The sequence below is a fragment of the Spea bombifrons genome, chromosome 6, assembly GCF_027358695.1.
Source record: "Spea bombifrons isolate aSpeBom1 chromosome 6, aSpeBom1.2.pri, whole genome shotgun sequence".
In the NCBI taxonomy this organism is placed as follows: domain Eukaryota; kingdom Metazoa; phylum Chordata; class Amphibia; order Anura; family Pelobatidae; genus Spea; species Spea bombifrons.
Window position 1 is genome coordinate 5,395,746 of NC_071092.1, and position 18,362 is coordinate 5,414,107.

An 18,362-nucleotide genomic window follows, 5' to 3' on the forward strand; every position below is an offset into this window, starting at 1 on the left:
TTTTCGGCACTCAGGGGGATTCCTGGAAAGAAATGTGGGACCATAATCTTATCAGCTGAAGAGCTCAGCAATTGTCGGGTTAGTAATACAATGGAATTGTAATTCAATAGGGAAGACATATTTAATAAAGACCCTTCGCAGCCAATGAGTACACCGACAAAACACCGGAAAACGGGGGCCGAGATCCGATGGCTCTACGCCAACTGTGTCCCAAATCCTGGGGGTCTCATGGGAAAGTAGAGAAGTGTCTTGATCTCTGCTTGTTTGGTGGCTTCCCTAAAGCGGTGATCAACTACTCCAAGGAAATGTTCCAGATCCTTCTCTGGACCAAGAAGATCAAAAAGAATCAACTCTGATTGCTCCCTTTAACTAGCAAGCCTGGGAATGTATCCCCCCAAACCACTCGATCTTCCTTCCTAACACATAGACACATAACATCTACCAGCAGATCGGCCCCATTCGGCCCCCGTCTAGTCTGTCCGTTTTTCCCGCAGTAAAGACTCAAACCTTAATCAGTCGTTGGTCTCGTCTAAGATTAAAAATAGCAGTTGACCAGATATTATCGTAATATATATATTTGGGGTAAAAATATATTAAAATCGCTAAAGAGTTTTCGGAATGCGGATACAAATGTAACGTAAAGCAGAAATCCCGTGTATCTCCTCACAGGACATCGTCACCATGCAGCTATGCGCCAACAAGCTGGACAAGAAAGATTTCTTCGGAAAATCGGATCCTTTCCTTGTGTTTTACCGCAGCAACGAGGATGGCACGTAAGTCATAGCGAGGAATATAACGGAAGAATTTCCGTGGTGTGAATTTCCAAGAGGCGATGTCTCCAGCTGTCGGCGGACTATAAGAGTGTTAATCTGTGTGATACGTCCTTAGCTGCACTTTCACTTCATTATCAGCCTTTATCTTGCAAATCCTCCGATTTATCACACTTCTCAGTGTCCTACATTCCCCGCCCCGTCTATTAATCTTGTCCCGATTCTAATGTCTGGCCTAAGACGCATTATTATGGTAATGTTCTGGTTTATGCGTATTATTAACCATACTTTTTTTTTTCCATGTCTTTTACCAGATTCACCATTTGCCATAAAACGGAAGTTATAAAAAACACATTGAACCCGGTGTGGCAGCCTTTCACTATCCCCGTGCGAGCCTTGTGCAATGGGGATTATGACAGGTGCGGAATGTTGTGGATTTATTTTACAATTGTGAATGATGAATATAGCATGGAGAGCGATCTGTATCGTATGTGCTTTGCTAGTAGGATTATTAATGGTCGACATGGTCTGATTTGCACCCCAGAAGAGCTCTAGTGCCTTCCTTTTCTCAAAAAAAAACCTTAGTAGCGTATGGTGGATAGCATATAAGTAGGCTGAGGGCCGGAGGGGCCGTGATCTAGGCTGGGTCTACCATTTTGTTTCAATCTATTGCCTCCATTGGCCTCCTTAAAGCAATGCTCACTGTTCACAATGGGTGCAATGATGTCTTCTGTACTAACGGCCATAAGCACCGCAACCCTCTGTGTCCTTACATAGAAATATAGACTCCACAGATTGGCCCCATTCGGCCCCCGTCTAGTCAGCCCGTTTGTCCTGCTATAAAGACTCAAACCTTAATCAGTCATTGGTCTCGTTGGATTCAGGAGCCATATGCCTGTCCCATGCATGTTTAAATTCTCTCGTTGTATTGCTGTCAAAGTGAAAACTGAAATTATCTGTAAAATCGTGTCCTTCACCTTCATTCCCAAAGCAAGGGGGGGGGCGTGTGTTCAAGCTCAGAATTGAAGACCACCACTGAACACAAATGGTGAAACGTGGTGGCAAGGGTCTTCTGCAGCGTACTCAACCGCAGAGCTCCAAAGCCGGTGCTGCTAATCACCTGGTTGAGGAATCTAGCAGTATAGAGTGACTTTCAGAAGTTCTGTTGACAGAAAAACCTTAGGGACACCGATAATATGTATTTGTGACTAATGATTGAGGGTACCAGTTAAAAAAAATGTCATTTTGCTTCACAGAACGGTGAAAGTGGACGTTTATGACTGGGACAGGGGAGGGAGGTATGTATATATTTTTTATTATATACTCCAGATATGTTAACACAGATGTGAGCTGACACAATTTGTTTTTTTTTTCAGCCACGATTTCATTGGGGAGTTCACCACAAGCTACAGAGAATTATCCCGAGGACAGAGCCAGTTCAGCGTGTACGAGGTGAGAGCGCTTTCACTTCATTCTTTTTTTAACACTGGTTACATTGTGGTTGATAAGGCTCAGAGGTGTAAAATTCTTTATCATAAATCCATATAAATTGAGGATGAGCATACATTGTGTCCCTTTTTCCTCTCTTGATGTCCCTGTTTTCTAGGAGCTCAGAACGTTTACTGGGTATGAGGGTATCGCAGGGTTCTACAGCCCTAAAAGCCAAAATAATACGTCTAGAAAAAAACTGAAAAGTGGTTTATTAATTCAATTCTATAAATAAAACACCTAAACAATTTTAAATATTCTGTATGAACAAAAAAAAGATGCCATTACATTATGAAGTTTTTTTAAGGTTTCTAAAATTTCCGAGAATGATTTCCACCTAGCACAGGGAACTATTTTTTATGCGCACCCTTTACTTCCTGTTGTGTCTACACAGGAAGTGCTCTTAAGAGCAAGTGCAAGTGAAAACTGCTTCCTCCTTACCAACTTAAAATTACGAAATGTAATCATTTTAAGATGTGTAGAGTTTGTTTAAGTGAGGGAGAGTACAATGTATGTCACAGGAAGTGTGACATTAAATACACGGATACCCAGGAAAGTGCTGTCTGAATGTTCATTTCCATCGAAGGCAGAGATGACCAGATTAATCGACTCCGTGTATCTCATTATTTTAGTTAGAACAGAAGCCTGGGCAGTGAAGCTAAACTTGCTATCCCAGTCTCCACCGTAATTGCATCCCAGGTCCTCGAGCTTCTTGGATAGAAAAGCCAAAGTCTGTTGTTTAAAACCCACAATAATTTAACCAGACGGAGCATCCCTGTTACCTAAAAACACAAAAAATATTCAAACATGATTACAATTTATGACATTGTTTCTTTAAAGCTTTTATCGGTGAACACAATGTATCTCTATAGAGTAACAAATGAATCAATTGAACATTTTCACGATCATTGTTACAAGTAACTGTTTTAATGGCTACTAATAGCCACATCACCCAAAATGATGGCACATATACTAGCAAGAAAGATGATGCCGAATAGGGATGGCACTAGTCTGATGTAGCCAAAATCCATGGTGCTGTCCAACCTGCTTCCCTGATCAGGCAAAAGAATCAGCACGTAACATATTTTGATCTATACATTTGCTAGCAACTTGAATAACACAATCAGTAGAGAAAAAAAATAATAATACAACTTTCACGTATGTGTTTGGGGGTAACGTTACTCATCTTTGAGTGTGTTTTGGTGCACCAGGGACAATAATGGATTGGCTTTGAGAATTCTGTCTCGTGTGAATCTGGCTGATCAGTCCAGGACCGTACGAGTTAAACATTAAATGTTAGATGGGCCACCTTCACTTGGTGGTTCTGTTCTACATGTGTCGTTTTAATTGTGACTGCCGGTGCAGAGGTCTAATGGGTAGGGTTCCTCCTAGCGAGTGATGAATGTGTTGGGATCCGCAACTAATGAAGATGAATGCTCTTGCAATGTCAGCGAGCAGAAGAAGCATCCTTGATCTGTCGTTCCTCTCTCTCTCTTTAGGTGTTAAATCCGAAAAAGAAGTGCAAAAAGAAGAAATACATCAACTCGGGAACCGTGAGTCCTCTTCCAAGGGCCTGTCGAATCAGTTTAACAAATCGACCCCCATGAAGGACATTGTTATGTAGCTACAAATATGTGGATGATGACTTCATTTTTTCCCCCGTGACACATGGCGTACTGGGTGACCATGTCTCTTTTCCGGCAGTCACTTTTCTCTTTCCGCAGTTTGGAGTGACAGTGCCAGAGTCCTTGAATAATTCGTATGCCAATAGTTTGACCCGACCCACATTTTAATGGTCTATCCAAGGGGCACAGGGGTCATAGTGTGTACTGGGGCCCCGGGCCCCTTTGGACCTTTGTATCTGACAAACAGTTGGACATTTCTTGGTCAGAACGTTCTTCAAATGATCAATACTGAGCCAATGAGTGTCAAAAGACCATTATCAGTAATTCCTCCCCATGGACCGTCCAAGGCATTATTTCATTAACTGATTGCTTTATTAATTACAAATTTTAATTCTTCTTTTTTAATATATATATTTTTTTCTAGGTGACGCTTTTGTCCTTCAAAGCGGAATCTGAATATACGTTCGTGGATTATATAAAAGGAGGGTAAGACCCTATCTGTTTTAATTATCCATTCATTGATGGCAAGCATGGGCCACTATCTTTCTTTTCATTTCGCCAAATATAAACCCAATTCAGTGTTCATTGGGTATGTGATACAACACAGCTCCGACACTCAAAGGGTTAAAGAAGATCTATCATGTAAATACATTTAATTACAGTGAGCATAGCATTTAACTGAGTGATGTCTTCTATATCATCGCTCCCAATTAGCATAAAAATATATGTTAATCAGATATATTCTGGAAATGGAGTCCTCTGTACGGCTGGATTGGAAATCATCTCTCTCTCCCTCGAATACGTTTTGATTTAGAGAAACGCCAAAGGTTAGTCTTAATTAGTCCTAGACGTACGATCTTAAAAAATATGGAGCCCTTAAACGTCGTTAGGGATTGTTGCCTTCCTGAAAGATATATTTGATATAACAAGTAGTGTCATTAGAGGAATACCATATCGGCACAGGAGAAGCAGAATGATGGAATACCTCCTAACTGTCTAGTTTATCTCTGAACAGTCAGGATTAGTGGGCAATATCCCAGGTAGCTGCCCCATTGTCCAGCCTTTGCAGACAATGGGCCGGTTGGGTAGACACTGGTGAGTTGGCTGGTGTCTCCTGCCCAGCCCAAGGAGGCTTAGCCTCCATTGTGTTGCCCACGTGGCCACCTGGTAATGCTAGCGTTGCAAGGTGGCTATTCAACAAAGGTGGCCAAGAGAGGTGGGCAAGTAGCCATTTATGGGGCCAGACCCACCCTTCCCTGCCCCTTGCCACATCCCAACACAGAGTGGATCAGCATGGTATAGGAGGAGAGGAAGCTTTAGCTTCCCTGTTCTGCCCCAAAAGGGCACCAGACACTCAGTGGTCAAGGGGGGTGAGCCGAGGCAGAGGACCCCAACATTATTTGGAATGGTGGGACCCTCGCTACATAGTTGCTGTGTTCCATGGAGCATGTGTAGCGTTCACAACTCTCCTTTAACACTTCATGGAGTAACGATTTACAGCCAGCACGTTGTCCATAAACAAGCCCTTCTTCCCATTGGAAGCAGGCGAAATCCGTATGGTTCTTCCAGGCAGGGAATTATCTCCACATCTCATCACATCCACGTGTGTGAGCCAAACGCAGGATCGCTAATTTACTTTCTCTCCTTCTTTTTCCCCCCCTTTCTTTCCATTCCTCAGAACGCAATTAAACTTCACAGTAGCCATTGATTTCACGGCATCGAACGGTGAGTCTCAGGCGCTATTTCTCTCCCTCCCTGCAACTTTTCCCCGTCGTTCCAATTAATTGTGCAACTCTTAGAGACCCGAGACGCTGTAGAGACAGAGGGGGCACGCGGGCCGGTTGCTATGATAACAACATGGGGTTATCTACGTGAGGACGGGGCTCGGTATCTGCCGTTGCAGATGGTGTCACTTCGGCTCCCCGGTTAATGAGCCAGCTTTATTGACTCACGGTCCACGCCGGCGGAGCCGAAGCCCGAGCTATTTCTAGAAACAGCAGAAACTACCTGATCCGAAGGATGCAGTTAAATGTTCATCTTGCCGGACGCCTAGAAACTGGTTGCTATTTTTGGCCTCTCTGGTAAATCTCATCTCGGTTGCGATAAATAAATGTATTTCTTCTCCACCGCCGACTGTTTTCCTGCCCAACGGCAAGAAGTGCGCTGCTTCCTGGCAGTTATTGGGTTAAGATTTTATCTCTTTAGAATTGTATTATTTTGTGTTCTCGTCTCGCTGAATGTGCTACATTGTAATAAGATGGCGAGTGCCTTATCCACTCGAGCCATACAGGGCACCTAAAAGTCTTTCGGGACCCATAAGGGAAATATTTAGGGGAAGCGACTCCAAGACTGGGGGTCAATTTAAATATAAGTCATTTTAACGTCTTCTACTTATTAATTCCCTGATTCTCCAAGGCAGTCTGGCAGTAGAAGGCGTTTATTTACATCCGCATGTAAGGGGGTCCTCATTAATGAATGGTAGGTATGCTTAAGGAGTTCATCATCCATGGTTATGTCGCTTTCATTGACCCAGCCAATCTAGAATGCTTCTTGCAATGGAAGAGCAGAGATCTCACCCTTGGGTTAATGAGACGAGAAGAGGACTCTGCTGTCCCTTGTCATCTCTGTGTCATTCTCTGAAAGGGTCCAAGAGTCCCTGTGATTCTTAGAGAAGTGCTGGGCTTTAATTACCAACACAATTCCCAGGTGACCACACATCAAGAAGATACCCCTTTAACCTTTCGAGATAGCTGCTATGTATTACTTTTTACTCGACCGCGTTTTCAAGGCGCTAGAAGGTATAAATTGACCTAGTGTCCCCTGATCTTTCGATACAATGTTTCTTAAATCAGTCCTTCAAGACGCCATGCAGTCCTGCTTTTTTACGATGTCTCCTCTGGAGTACCATTGAGAGATCTCTAAATCCAGGACCGTCGGTGGACCCAGGCGGTGTCATAGTTTACCGAAAAGTGTGTTCCAAGTTCATCCAAATCTCTGGTCGTTTTTTTGTCTCATTAGGTAACCCTTCACAACCCACCTCGTTGCATTACATGAACCCTTACCAGCTAAACGCATACGGCATGGCGTTAAAGGCTGTTGGTGAGATTATTCAAGACTACGACAGCGACAAACTCTTTCCGGCTTATGGCTTCGGGGCCAAGATGCCACCAGACGGCAAAATTTCCCACGAATTTCCACTGGTTTGTAAATGTTGGCATATTTCCTAGGGGGTATTGTGGGGAGTATTCGGGGTGCTAGAGGTTACGTGTACATGACGGAATATATATATATTTTTTTTTTTAGAATGGGGATATTGAGAACCCCAACTGTGTAGGGATCCAAGGAGTTTTGGAGGCTTATTTTAAAAGCCTGCGGACGGTCCAGCTGTATGGACCAACCAACTTTGCATCGGTCATCAACCAAGTTGCCCGGTAAGTTGCCTGGTTAAATGGGACACCATATAAGCAAATTCACTACTCACTTGAGCTATACCTGGATATTGCCACTGGGCATGATGGCCATGGATTCTCATCATCTTCTATCTCCTTGTAGCAGATCGGTTCTTAAAAGCATGGGAAGCCTACTCAATATTGTGAATAATTACTGGCCATAGGACAAACCCTTTGTATCTTTGTAACATTCCTTAGAATGTATCACCTAACATGAAACGCGAAACCTTGAAGGCAGGTCATGAGAATTCTGTGTTCTTTGCCATTCCATAGGGCGGCCGGTCAGGTTATCGATGGATCTCAGTATTATGTTCTGCTGATTATCACCGATGGAGTCATCTCTGATATGGCACAAACCAAAGAGGCCATTGTAAACGTAAGTCAGGATAACGAGCCCTTATTGCTTAGTTACCCTTGGCAGAGTTATTTTCCTCGTTACTCCGACACTCCAAGAGCATGATGGGTTTGGATCCCAAATCAGGATGTTCCCCAGACCCAATAACATATAGGACACATTGTCTTGCGGAGGGCTTTTATGTCTTAAAAAAAGAATTCTGGTTATTGCTATTTCAACAACAGTTTCTAAAGCGGTTTCTTATCACCATAGCAACCAGTGGAATGTTTCTGCTGATTGGACCAGACTGTTGGCTGCTATGGTGACCTCTTTTTCAAATGTTGTACCAGAATCGATAAACAATCCACACAATATTAAAATGTCCTAGCAGCGTATATATAAATTCTACATATACAGGAAAGATTTAAATCAAGAGTTGTCATGGTGACGCATTTCATGGAAAATCTAACTGTGCTATGGGTATATATATATATATATATATATATATATATATATACCCATAGCACCCTGTTTTCCCTTCTTACTTTTTGCCTTTCGCTGGATTAAGAGGATAAATAATCTCTACTAACCAGAAAAATACGTGCCATCTATTTCAAGCTCTTGTCCTTTTGTGGCCTGGCGAGACCTCACCCCATCTCCACCGCCACCTGAGGATGTTCTACTGCCCTCCGACATCTCGGAGTTAAAGTGGCAGAATGCCACACTACCTGCAACCCACAAAAAAAACCCCAAATTCTATTAAATTATACAACCAGCGCAAGTTCCTCCTACTGGGCGAGGAAATGAAGGAAGCGTTTCTGATCTCCGATGAGAATCTGGTTTAATAAAGAGTTGAATTTGATTCCAATTAAAAGGAGGAAGGTTGATCATAATCCTTTGGGGAGAGACAACAGTTGTGTATTTCCAATTTAGCGCGATTAGAATTATTTTTGTAGACAGCTCTACACGTCCCAAAATGCTTTATAATTTCCTCTTTCATTTGAAATTTGGTCAATGTGGCGTCCCCACTTTATTGTAGATGGCGTCACACAGCTAGAACCCAAGCTTACACGATGTGGTTTCTTGCAGGCTTCTTCATTACCGTTGTCCATCATTATAGTAGGCGTTGGGCCAGCAGAATTTGACGGTAAGTAGCTCATTATTAGAAGCTTATGAAATGGGATCTTTAGAACGTTTAACCAACAAAAATCCCAGTGAGGGTCCGGCCTACCCCTCCATCTGTATCCTCTGACAAATGAGTTGTCAGCTCCAGCGGCTGGTGTTGTGGATCACCGAAGCGAAAAAAGGTGTCCTCCTTGGAAGCACCACTAACGGGCGGTCTGAAGGACGGCAGGACCAAGCAGCAGAAGCATGAAGGTCGGGGATCGCCGTGCGGAATCAGAACAAACACAAGAGAATGGCCGGATGGTCCAAACGTCAGGAGCAGGAGGCTTCAGGTTCTTCAACATTAAATAGGTTTGAGGCTTTATAGGAGAAATTGGCAGACTACATGGGGCCGAATGGGGCCAATCTGCCGGCAAAGTCTAATTTACTATGATTAACCTATTGAGTGCTGCTTGTGTTGGAGGAAATATAATGAGTAGGTGTAGGGTGTAGTGAATACAGAGAGTCACCGTGGATGTTCCGAGGTTGTTAGTCCCCAAGGACATCTGCGGTTTTCAAACATTTCATACAATTCAAGTCATTTCACATCAAAACGAGACTTACGTTCACAACTTTAACATCAAAATCGGGGGGGGGGTCAGCGTTAACCTCGTCTGTCACCACCGCTAAGGCACCTCTCGCTAAATCTGTCACCGCAGCTCCAACCTCGCAGGCGTCGCGTTCCCGGCAGCAAGAGCAGGGCGTAGGGACAGAAAAGGGAGAACGAACGCTAGAAACTGTTCTGTAGAACTGCTGAAAAGGGTATTCAGAGCAACAACGCAATACTGTGTCGAACGCTAAAGTATGCTATCTGAAAAAGAGACCTCTGAGATCCCAAATATTTACTTCTGCATTATTTTAATGATTATTAATCAATATTTATTGTTAAACTTGAATTATTTCTAAACGCCCAATTATTAGAAATAATTCAAGTTTAACAATAAATATTTGCACGAAGGACAGAAAGGTCGTTCCCCCAACGCATTTCATGGTACAAAGCAGACTCCTAGGCATCACAGGTCAGATGCTTGGCAGTGATTTATATAGTGGGGAGGAAAAGGGGTTGGTTTACCAGACGCAGCAATTAATCTTAATTAGTCAAGATAAGACCCATATCACATGTAATATATAATTATCAGCCAATGGGGAGGCGACGGTGACTTTTTTTCCTCTAACCAACATTTATTTAATCGAGTAATTATCATTATGTTTCCCTGACTCGTATTGTAATTAATAGTCTGGTATCTTGGCGTACAAAAGGACTCCGTTTGGTAAATGACTAAATAAATTGCCCCTAATCCAGCGGGGGTAACGTTTAAAAAGTACTTCTTATTTTAAGCTCTATGGCAACCAGTAAAGAAGTCCAATCAACATGAACATTCCAATTGTTACTATGGTTACATTGTTACCCAGGTTGGCAACCAATACCCGTTGACCCAAAATAAAACAAAAAAAATTAGACATTTGTCTATTATATCCCAAAGGCTAAAAATTTGAATTTTTTTTTTAACCCCGAATGTCTGTATTTTGCTAGAAAGGCATCCAACCTTGTTTTGGAAGAATCTGCCATAACCAATTCTCTTGGCAGCGCGTTCCACATCTTAACTGCCCCGACCGTAACGTTATCTGTAAGGTTTTATGAATCCAATGATCCCGAGGCCGAGGTCGTTGTATGGACATGGAATATATTTGTGTGGTGAAAGGACCATTTTCAAAACCAGAATCACTTTTTTTAGACACGACCACCATATTTGTGAACTGGTAGAGTTTGCCCTCGACTTTTTTTTACTCCAATTTTCAGGATCGAGCAGCCCAGTTGTCAGCTGTCTCTGTCATTTTCTATTCCAATTTAATGGTGTCTGAGCATCTTATTTTCTCCTTATGGGTATATCACAGCTGAAGTCCGTGCTTGAATACAGGTGCTGATTCAGAATTCAGAACCATTGGTTTGTCACCATAATGGAGCCATCACAATAGACTTTTGTTAATGGACTGCTAATAGGTTAATACGTAAAGGGTCCGTGGGTCACCCCATTTAGAAGTTCCCAGGACTCTTAAGTTCCGCCATGTTCTTTGGTCATGGTCTTAATGGACTTTGTTATCACAACGTACACTCCTTGGGTCTACATTCCCATCGTTATGTGCCGTCTCAATGGACATGGTTCCCATGAAGTGAATGCCGATGCCTCCATTGTTTTGGGGACCCGCCAGAAGGCTCTTTAGATTAGGAAGCTCTCCTGCCAAGTAGTGGTGGATACTTTGGCATCATAACTGACGATTCTTCCAAAATATTTCAACCGAGCCATCATATGGCATTGGCCGTCAGTAAACGATACGAAAAAAAAAAACCTGCCTAAAATCAAACAATTGAGTTGACACCTACGTGCAGCCCCGAATATAATTCCTTGGCGCTATATTTAGTCCTCGTTTCGATAATGGTTTCATCTCAAAACCTGGCACGGGCTGAGCTTGCCGTCAGCCAGCATCTGTCATATAATATGTCATTTTAACAATTTACTTTTTTTACCCTTAAAAAATGTTTTGTTTTTTTTTATTGGAGTCAAGCTTATTAATTTTTTTGGATATTATGTAATATTGTAAAAAAAAAAAGTGACATTTTCCAACAAACATTGTAAAAATACAAGTTAAAATTTTGTTAACTTGTATCTTTTTCTATTTAAAAAAAAATACCTTTTGATATTTTTGTTACAAAATCTCATGTTGACGCATTAAATATTTAATTCCTTATAATAAAGTAGACATTCGTCCGGATCGTCACTTTTTTTAAATGGGGGCGTGGTTAAATGTTAGCCCCACCCATTGTTTGTCCCCACCCATGCCTTGCTCCTCCCACCCTGCTCATTCCCGCTCTATAAATACTTGAAATATCTTTATTTCACATTTTTAAGGGCATGGGGTCACCTGTAACGTTCTTCCTACCTTTGAGGACTCCGGATCTGTCAACCTTAAACATAATGCGATGTTCCGTAGCGTTCTGAGGACTTAATAACCGCAGGTCCTCCTTCTTACACACACTTTGGGGACTTAACCTATTTTTATTTTGCTTTCCTTTCATTCCTGCGAGATAATTAAAAGCGAACGTGGAAAAGATATTAGACGGTGATGGGAAGTATGTTCTGCTGGGAGAACTGACTCACCTCCTATCCTCAATGTTTATTTTACCCCGAGGAGGGAATGAGTCTTCATTAATATCAAAACCGGCTGTATTTCATATTTTTTTTTAACTCTATAACGCTTAATTACAAGGAAAGTTGGGGGTTGGAACAGTCATTAATTGCTGTAATTGGCCGATATTCCGGATTAGACTTCTCCGGCTTCTTTGATGTGTAAAGGGCGCCCCCCAACGCGTTTCTGGGTTGTAAGACCACCTTCTCGCGGGCTCATTATAATGATACACATCGAGCGGAGTTTTTATTTTAAGTCGTTGTGATCTTCTATTGGACTAACTAAATTTTCTTCTTGGCATTTGCAGCAATGGAAGAGTTAGACGGAGATGAAGTGCGGGTCTCATCGCGAGGCCGTTACGCTGAAAGAGACATTGTGCAGGTAACAGAGAGCAGATCCATGTTTAGGTTCATAAGGGCAACGACTGGTCTTCTAGTAAAAGCCCGGTGGGCCAGTAGCGGAGGTCACGGGTCATTTACTGCCGGTCGTGTGGGAGATCTGATGCGTTGATGTGTGGCGGCAGGCTGGATACTCAGGACCTCGCGTTGGTGGAGTGCAGAGCGTAGCAGCTGCCGCCATCATTAAGCGGCTGCTGATCTTAAAGCCCCTTTTCTTCCCCAGTGTGGCCCTCGGTTCATAGAGCGCTCAGTTCATTGCTTTTTGTCTTAGTTACCCATTTTAGAGCTCCTACTATTATATCCATGCCAGCTACTTTCAGAAAGCGCTAGTAGACTTCGGATTCGTATGAATTAAAATTTTACCAAAATTTGCCAATTTTCACGACGGTGCCCCAACGAAGCAACCAAAAATGAAGCAGAGAGTCCTGAATTTTCATGGTTTTTGTTGTTTTTTTTTTACACTCTCATTCACGCTTAAAAAAATGCAGGCGTCTTATAAATGTTTTTGCCTCTTTTTACAGTTTGTACCATTCCGGGATTACGTGGACCGCTCGGGCAACCAGGTCCTCAGCATGGCTCGGCTCGCCAAGGACGTGTTAGCTGAAATCCCGGAGCAATTCCTCTCTTATATGAAATCCCGTGAGATCAAACCTCGTCCCATTCCTCCGTCGGCCCCTACGCAGAACATCCCCTCGCACATATGAGCACCGGCCTCTGCAATAACATCCTACGTAGGATGAGGACATTACCTACCATTAACACACAGGGTAAAGCTTCGAACTTCCCAGAACCCCTCTCGCTTCGCCTGGCATCTACTTAGAAAAGAAAGAATGACTTTGCCTCTTGCGTCTCCAATAAAAGTAGTGGCTACTCCATCTTTTTTGGTGGGGGTGATCCAAACTGAATTATTTTGCCCTGGAAAACTGTTATATGTCCTTCCCAAGGCAGGAACGTGGGGTGAAACACCAGGTAGTAGACGTTGATGAGGTGTATTAGTTGAAAGATACCTTGAAGGAAGCTTTGATGGCTCGTGCACTCATGGAATGCTGTACAGTATTTAAGAACATTTTCTTTTTTTCAGATTCTAAAAAAAAAAAAAAGCCAACACACAAATATTGTACATTTGTGCTGACTGAGGAATTGTATACCGTAGTCCTCCTATGTCTCCAAATATATATACAATAAACCTTTAAGCGAAAACGCGTCCTTGACATGGTATGACCCAAGCCTTTGAAATATCGTTTTCAGAGGAATCAGAAACAGGGACATTGTGTTAGATATGACTTATGGAACCTCGTGACCAGGAACGATTAACACATTTAATCTAATTTTAATAGAAAAATAAAATCTTAGTCTTTTTCGCTCCATCCAGGTGGATCTCCTAAAAGTACATGCAAGAAGCGTTAAGGTGGCCTTAGTCATCTTCTTTTTTCAGCTGAGGAGCACATTAGAAGAAGACCTAAAATCCTCCGTCCTACTTCCCAAAGTTTCTATAGAACCCAAAAACAGCAATTATCAAACAGAGAAAATCTGTTTCCGCTTATATTCACGTCGTATTGTGTAAATGTCACATATTTTTAATAACCTTGAACACCGACCCTAACCAAATGCGGACTTCATCTGGTTAAATTAGCTCTGTATCCACGTACGGACACACTGTGTCTGGATCAGCATGCGGAGTGTCCCTTTAAAGCTGAAATGAATCACTATTCCAAAGACGGGGAGGAATAATAAAAAAAGAGCATATTTCTCCTGACAGCTTGGCCCATTCTGAGCTATTTTAATTTTGGTTGTTATTTTTACCTTTTGATTTCTCCTGCCAGGCGAGCTATTCATTTCCACCGAGAACATTAAATGAAAGGAATCCAGGGTTCCGTTTTCTTGCCTTCCTTTCAGAATAAAAGCTTTGTCGCAGAATTGTTTCTTATCTGCAGACTACAATGTAGCGTGTTCCACGCGTGTGTGCCGGTGACAGGCTAATTATAATGCATTGGAGAGCGCAGACCGTCCGTCACTGTATGAAGGGGGTCCGAGAATGAATTCAGCTCCATCACCCACCGGCAGCACCTCCCGTGGGAACTCCTCGTCCCGTAAGATAGTATTATTCGAGCTTCTCATAGGAAGACAGCATTGGCCGGCGCCGGTGGCAGTCGGTGGATTAAAAAACATCCCACCATGGAAGGTAGTATCAGTGACGAAGGTTCTTCTTTAATCGGTACTCTCTAATTGCCCCGCCAATGGGTTCTTGCCTGGTTCAAGTCAACAGGTATTTATTCTGTAGAGTGTTTTTTAGGTGGGAGGTTTAGTTAGCAGATCGGCCCCATTCGGCCCCCGTCTAGTCGTCCGTTTCTCCTGCCGTAAAGACTCAAACCTTAATCAGTCGTTGGTCTCGTCTTAGATTCAGGAGCCGTATGCCTATCCCATGCATGTTTAATCCCCTCACCCTCTACCACTTCTACTGGAAGGCTGTTCCATTTATACCACCCTCTTAAGTCAGGTTAGACAAGTCTACTGCTTCCTAAGATAGACCGTAGCTACAGAAAGACCCTTGAAGACCTCGGACCCTGGGTCTGGAGCTGGGCAGCCCTATTGTAAGGTTTAATCAGGGAGCAAATCTAAATGGGACAGCAGAGCGTATCTGCGCTTCCTTTAATAAAAATGACTGAGCCCGTCAGAGCCTGGCTTCATATCGTTCCCGACTCGGTAATCATCGCAGCGCTCTCCTCCGGGGTAATGAACCAGCTAAATGAGCCAGATGCCTCGCAAGTTAATTGAAGGAGCTGAAGTGTGAAAAGGAGTTTAGTTTTGGAATTGCGCGGAGTGCCGGGGCCCGGCAGCGGCAAAGTAACATCTCACAGAAGCGGGTCTCACTGTCAGGGCACAGGGGTAGTTATTGTCGTTCCTGTACCGGGGGGTGCATAATAACTGATTCTAGGGCAAAATTTGAAAAACCAATTAACTGGAATTTTCCATTAGTTGCCATGGTGATATGACCACTTTTCAAATTTGGCAAAAACCTGGCAAGTTTGTCCATTAATCAGTGGGGTGGCCGGTCCAACGGACCCGGTCCAACTGACCCAGTAGGGGAAGTGGAAACACTGTAGGGTCACATGACGTGATGGTACATGACCTCGGAGTAATAGGATGGCTGCTTGCATAGTGTTCTATGGGCAAGGTAAGCGTGTGACATGGAGTGAGTGTGTTATAGAGTGTGTATGTGTATTAGCATGCGTTATAGAGTGTGTATGTGTATTAGCGTGTGTCATGGAGTGAGTGTGTTATAGAGTGTGTATGTGGATTAGCATGCGTTATAGAGTGTGTATGTGTATTAGCGTGTGTCATAGAGTGAGTGTGTTATAGAGTGTGTATGTGTATTAGCATGCGTTATAGAGTGTGTATGTTTATTAGCGTGTGTCATGGAGTGAGTGTGTTATAGAGTGTGTATGTGTATTAGCATGCGTTATAGAGTGTGTATGTGTATAAGCGTGTGTCATGGAGTAAGTGTGTTATAGAGTGTGTATGTGTATTAGCATGCGTTATAGAGTGTGTATGTGTATAAGCGTGTGTCATGGAGTAAGTGTGTTATAGAGTATGTATGTGTATTAGCATGTGTTATAGAGTGTGTATGTGTATAAGCGTGTGACATGGAGTGAGTGTGTTATAGAGTGTGTATGTGTATTAGCGTGTGTCATGGAGTGAGTGTGTTATAGAGGGTATATGTGTATTAGCGTGTGTCATGGAGTAAGTGTGTATAAAGTGTGTATGTGTACAGAATTCCAGGGAAATCAACCATAAGATACTGGGAGCAAAAGGACTTATTTGGAGTCTTACATATGATCACAGCGGGGTAAAATAGGAAGGAGTCAGACTGTGTGACCCTGAGAATCTGCCCCTTCACCGTGAAATTAGGGCAAAAACCCTAAGACTCCAGGGCAAACTCTGAGAGCTCCCAGGTATGATGGAGCAACATTACTGCGGCCGTCCAGATTATTGGAAAATGAGTCTCGGCAGAGTCCCTGGACGTGGCGGCAGAGAAAAAATAACCATTTTTCTAAATCGAGGCTCCGATACAGTGAATGAATATAGTATAAATCATGGTAATTCAAATAAATTCAAATTTGGGGCGTCTTCCTACTAAATCGGCCACCACGTGTTACACAAAAGCATTATTATTATGAGCCGCCAGCCGATTTTGCAGAGCAGTCAATGGACAGAAACACAGAAAGTATTCTAACCTGATTTAAGAGTTTAGTGTAAATGGAAGAGCCTCTCGGCAGAGGTGGTAGAGGCCAATACAAAGAGGAACAGTTTAGGATGGGCAACCGTTATCTCACTCGCAATATGAGATCCTTATCAGCTCGAATACGGAGTAGTAATGGCCTCTGCTTTGAGATATCGAGTTCTTGGCTCTATATAAGCGAGCCATATAGTTTCTTTGCCTGTATCCAGGGCTGTGACATCACAGGCTAGTTTAATGTAATGGAACAACTGAAGAAAGAATGGAGCCGTCGCAGGCAGTGACACAACTCGCTCAGTCACAAGACCTCTATCGGGATGGGTTAAGTCCTTTTTTGGCCACTGAAGTATATTTGGGGTGGATCGCCACAGCATGATGCGCTATCTTCAAATCCCAGCACCTGCTTGGCCCCAGCCCCGCTAGTTTGATTTCTTTGTGCAACATCGCCACCTGCAGGCCGAACGCTAAATAAATTACATTTTAAAAGAAAAGGCTGTGAGCTCCTTGGGGCAAAAGGGGCAGATGCTCCCGGTGGTGCAAGGTGGCAATGCCCCTTACCCACTGCTTCCAGAAGTAGATGTGACATGGGCATGGGGTGCCCCATGTATGTATATGTGTTTGTATATTATGTATCTACGAATGTGAGCATTGATGTGTAATTGTGTATGTGAGCATGGATGTGTAATTCTGTGTGCATGTGTAGGTGATTGTGTATGAGCGTGAATGTATATGTGCTTGTGTATGAGCGTGTATGTGTAGATGTTTGTGTGTGATTGTGTATGTGAGCATGGATGTGTAATTCTGTGTGTATGTGTAGGTGATTGTGTATGAGCGTGTGTAGGTGTTTGTGTGCGAGCGTGTATGTGTTTGTGTATGAGCGTGTGTATGTGTAGGTGTTTGTGTGTGATTGTGTAGGTGTAAGTTGGGAGAGATGGAGCGTGTGTTAGAACAAATGTGTATGTGTGTGTGTTAGCGAGTATGAGTTTATGTAATTTGTGTAAGTGTGTTTACATATGTCTGCCAGAGCATATGTTGGAAGGGGGGGGGGCAAAGAAGGCACAGACCAGCTCTTGAAGTTGGGGGGCCCTGGGGCAAATTTCGCTCCAGTGCCCTGTGGTTTCTAGTTACTCCCCTGCGTGTTAGTATGCTTTTCTGTGAGCGTGTGGGTGTCACATGATGGACATGGGTGTGGTTTTGTGGGAGCAGTTTTGTGGGTGCAGTTTTGTGGGCATGGTTTTGTGGGCGTGGGTGTGGTTTTGGTGTGGGGGCATTATTTCATTCTTGGACCCAGGCTCCTGCCAGGAGCTTTGCATGAAAGAACCATAAGTCTAGATGGTCAGCTCACGGGGCAAAGTCCGTTGTGTCTGTATGTGTAAAAGCGTATGAATCAGATTTAAATCGTACGGCGCTGCGGAATATTTTAGCGCTTAATAAATAATAATAATAAGGTTAGAGATCTAGAAATGTATTTTTATGTTTACATGAACAGCATGATAGATAAAAACGATAAAACACCAGAAGATCTTACGCTCTCTCATTATTTTTCCTGCTGCTTTTGAAGAACATGCAGTTTAACAAGATCCCCGAAGTAATGAGATAAAAGTGTCAGCCCACGCGCTCCGCCAGCGCCGAGCGACTGAACGCGTTTCGCCTCCGCCATGCCCTATTACTTGATGTTTGTAACGTTTGGTTTGCAGTTACTGACTTCTCC

The 18,362-nt window shown here is 43.1% G+C and overlaps 1 protein-coding gene across 1 annotated transcript in view; it reads left to right on the forward strand.

Annotated features, from left to right (window-relative positions):
• Positions 1-13,614, forward strand: part of CPNE9 (copine family member 9) — a 66,694-nt gene extending 53,080 nt beyond the window's left edge. The window contains exons 8-21 of the mRNA XM_053469517.1: positions 15-78; positions 670-773; positions 1,085-1,189; positions 2,027-2,068; positions 2,147-2,222; positions 3,758-3,811; positions 4,308-4,369; positions 5,562-5,608; positions 6,902-7,083; positions 7,187-7,314; positions 7,606-7,708; positions 8,756-8,813; positions 12,324-12,397; positions 12,936-13,614. Of these exons, the coding sequence (XP_053325492.1) occupies positions 15-78; positions 670-773; positions 1,085-1,189; positions 2,027-2,068; positions 2,147-2,222; positions 3,758-3,811; positions 4,308-4,369; positions 5,562-5,608; positions 6,902-7,083; positions 7,187-7,314; positions 7,606-7,708; positions 8,756-8,813; positions 12,324-12,397; positions 12,936-13,118 (1,282 nt within the window). The 3' untranslated portion in view covers positions 13,119-13,614. The remainder of the gene's footprint in view (positions 1-14; positions 79-669; positions 774-1,084; positions 1,190-2,026; positions 2,069-2,146; positions 2,223-3,757; positions 3,812-4,307; positions 4,370-5,561; positions 5,609-6,901; positions 7,084-7,186; positions 7,315-7,605; positions 7,709-8,755; positions 8,814-12,323; positions 12,398-12,935) is intronic.
• Positions 13,615-18,362: the final 4,748 nt, after the last annotated feature.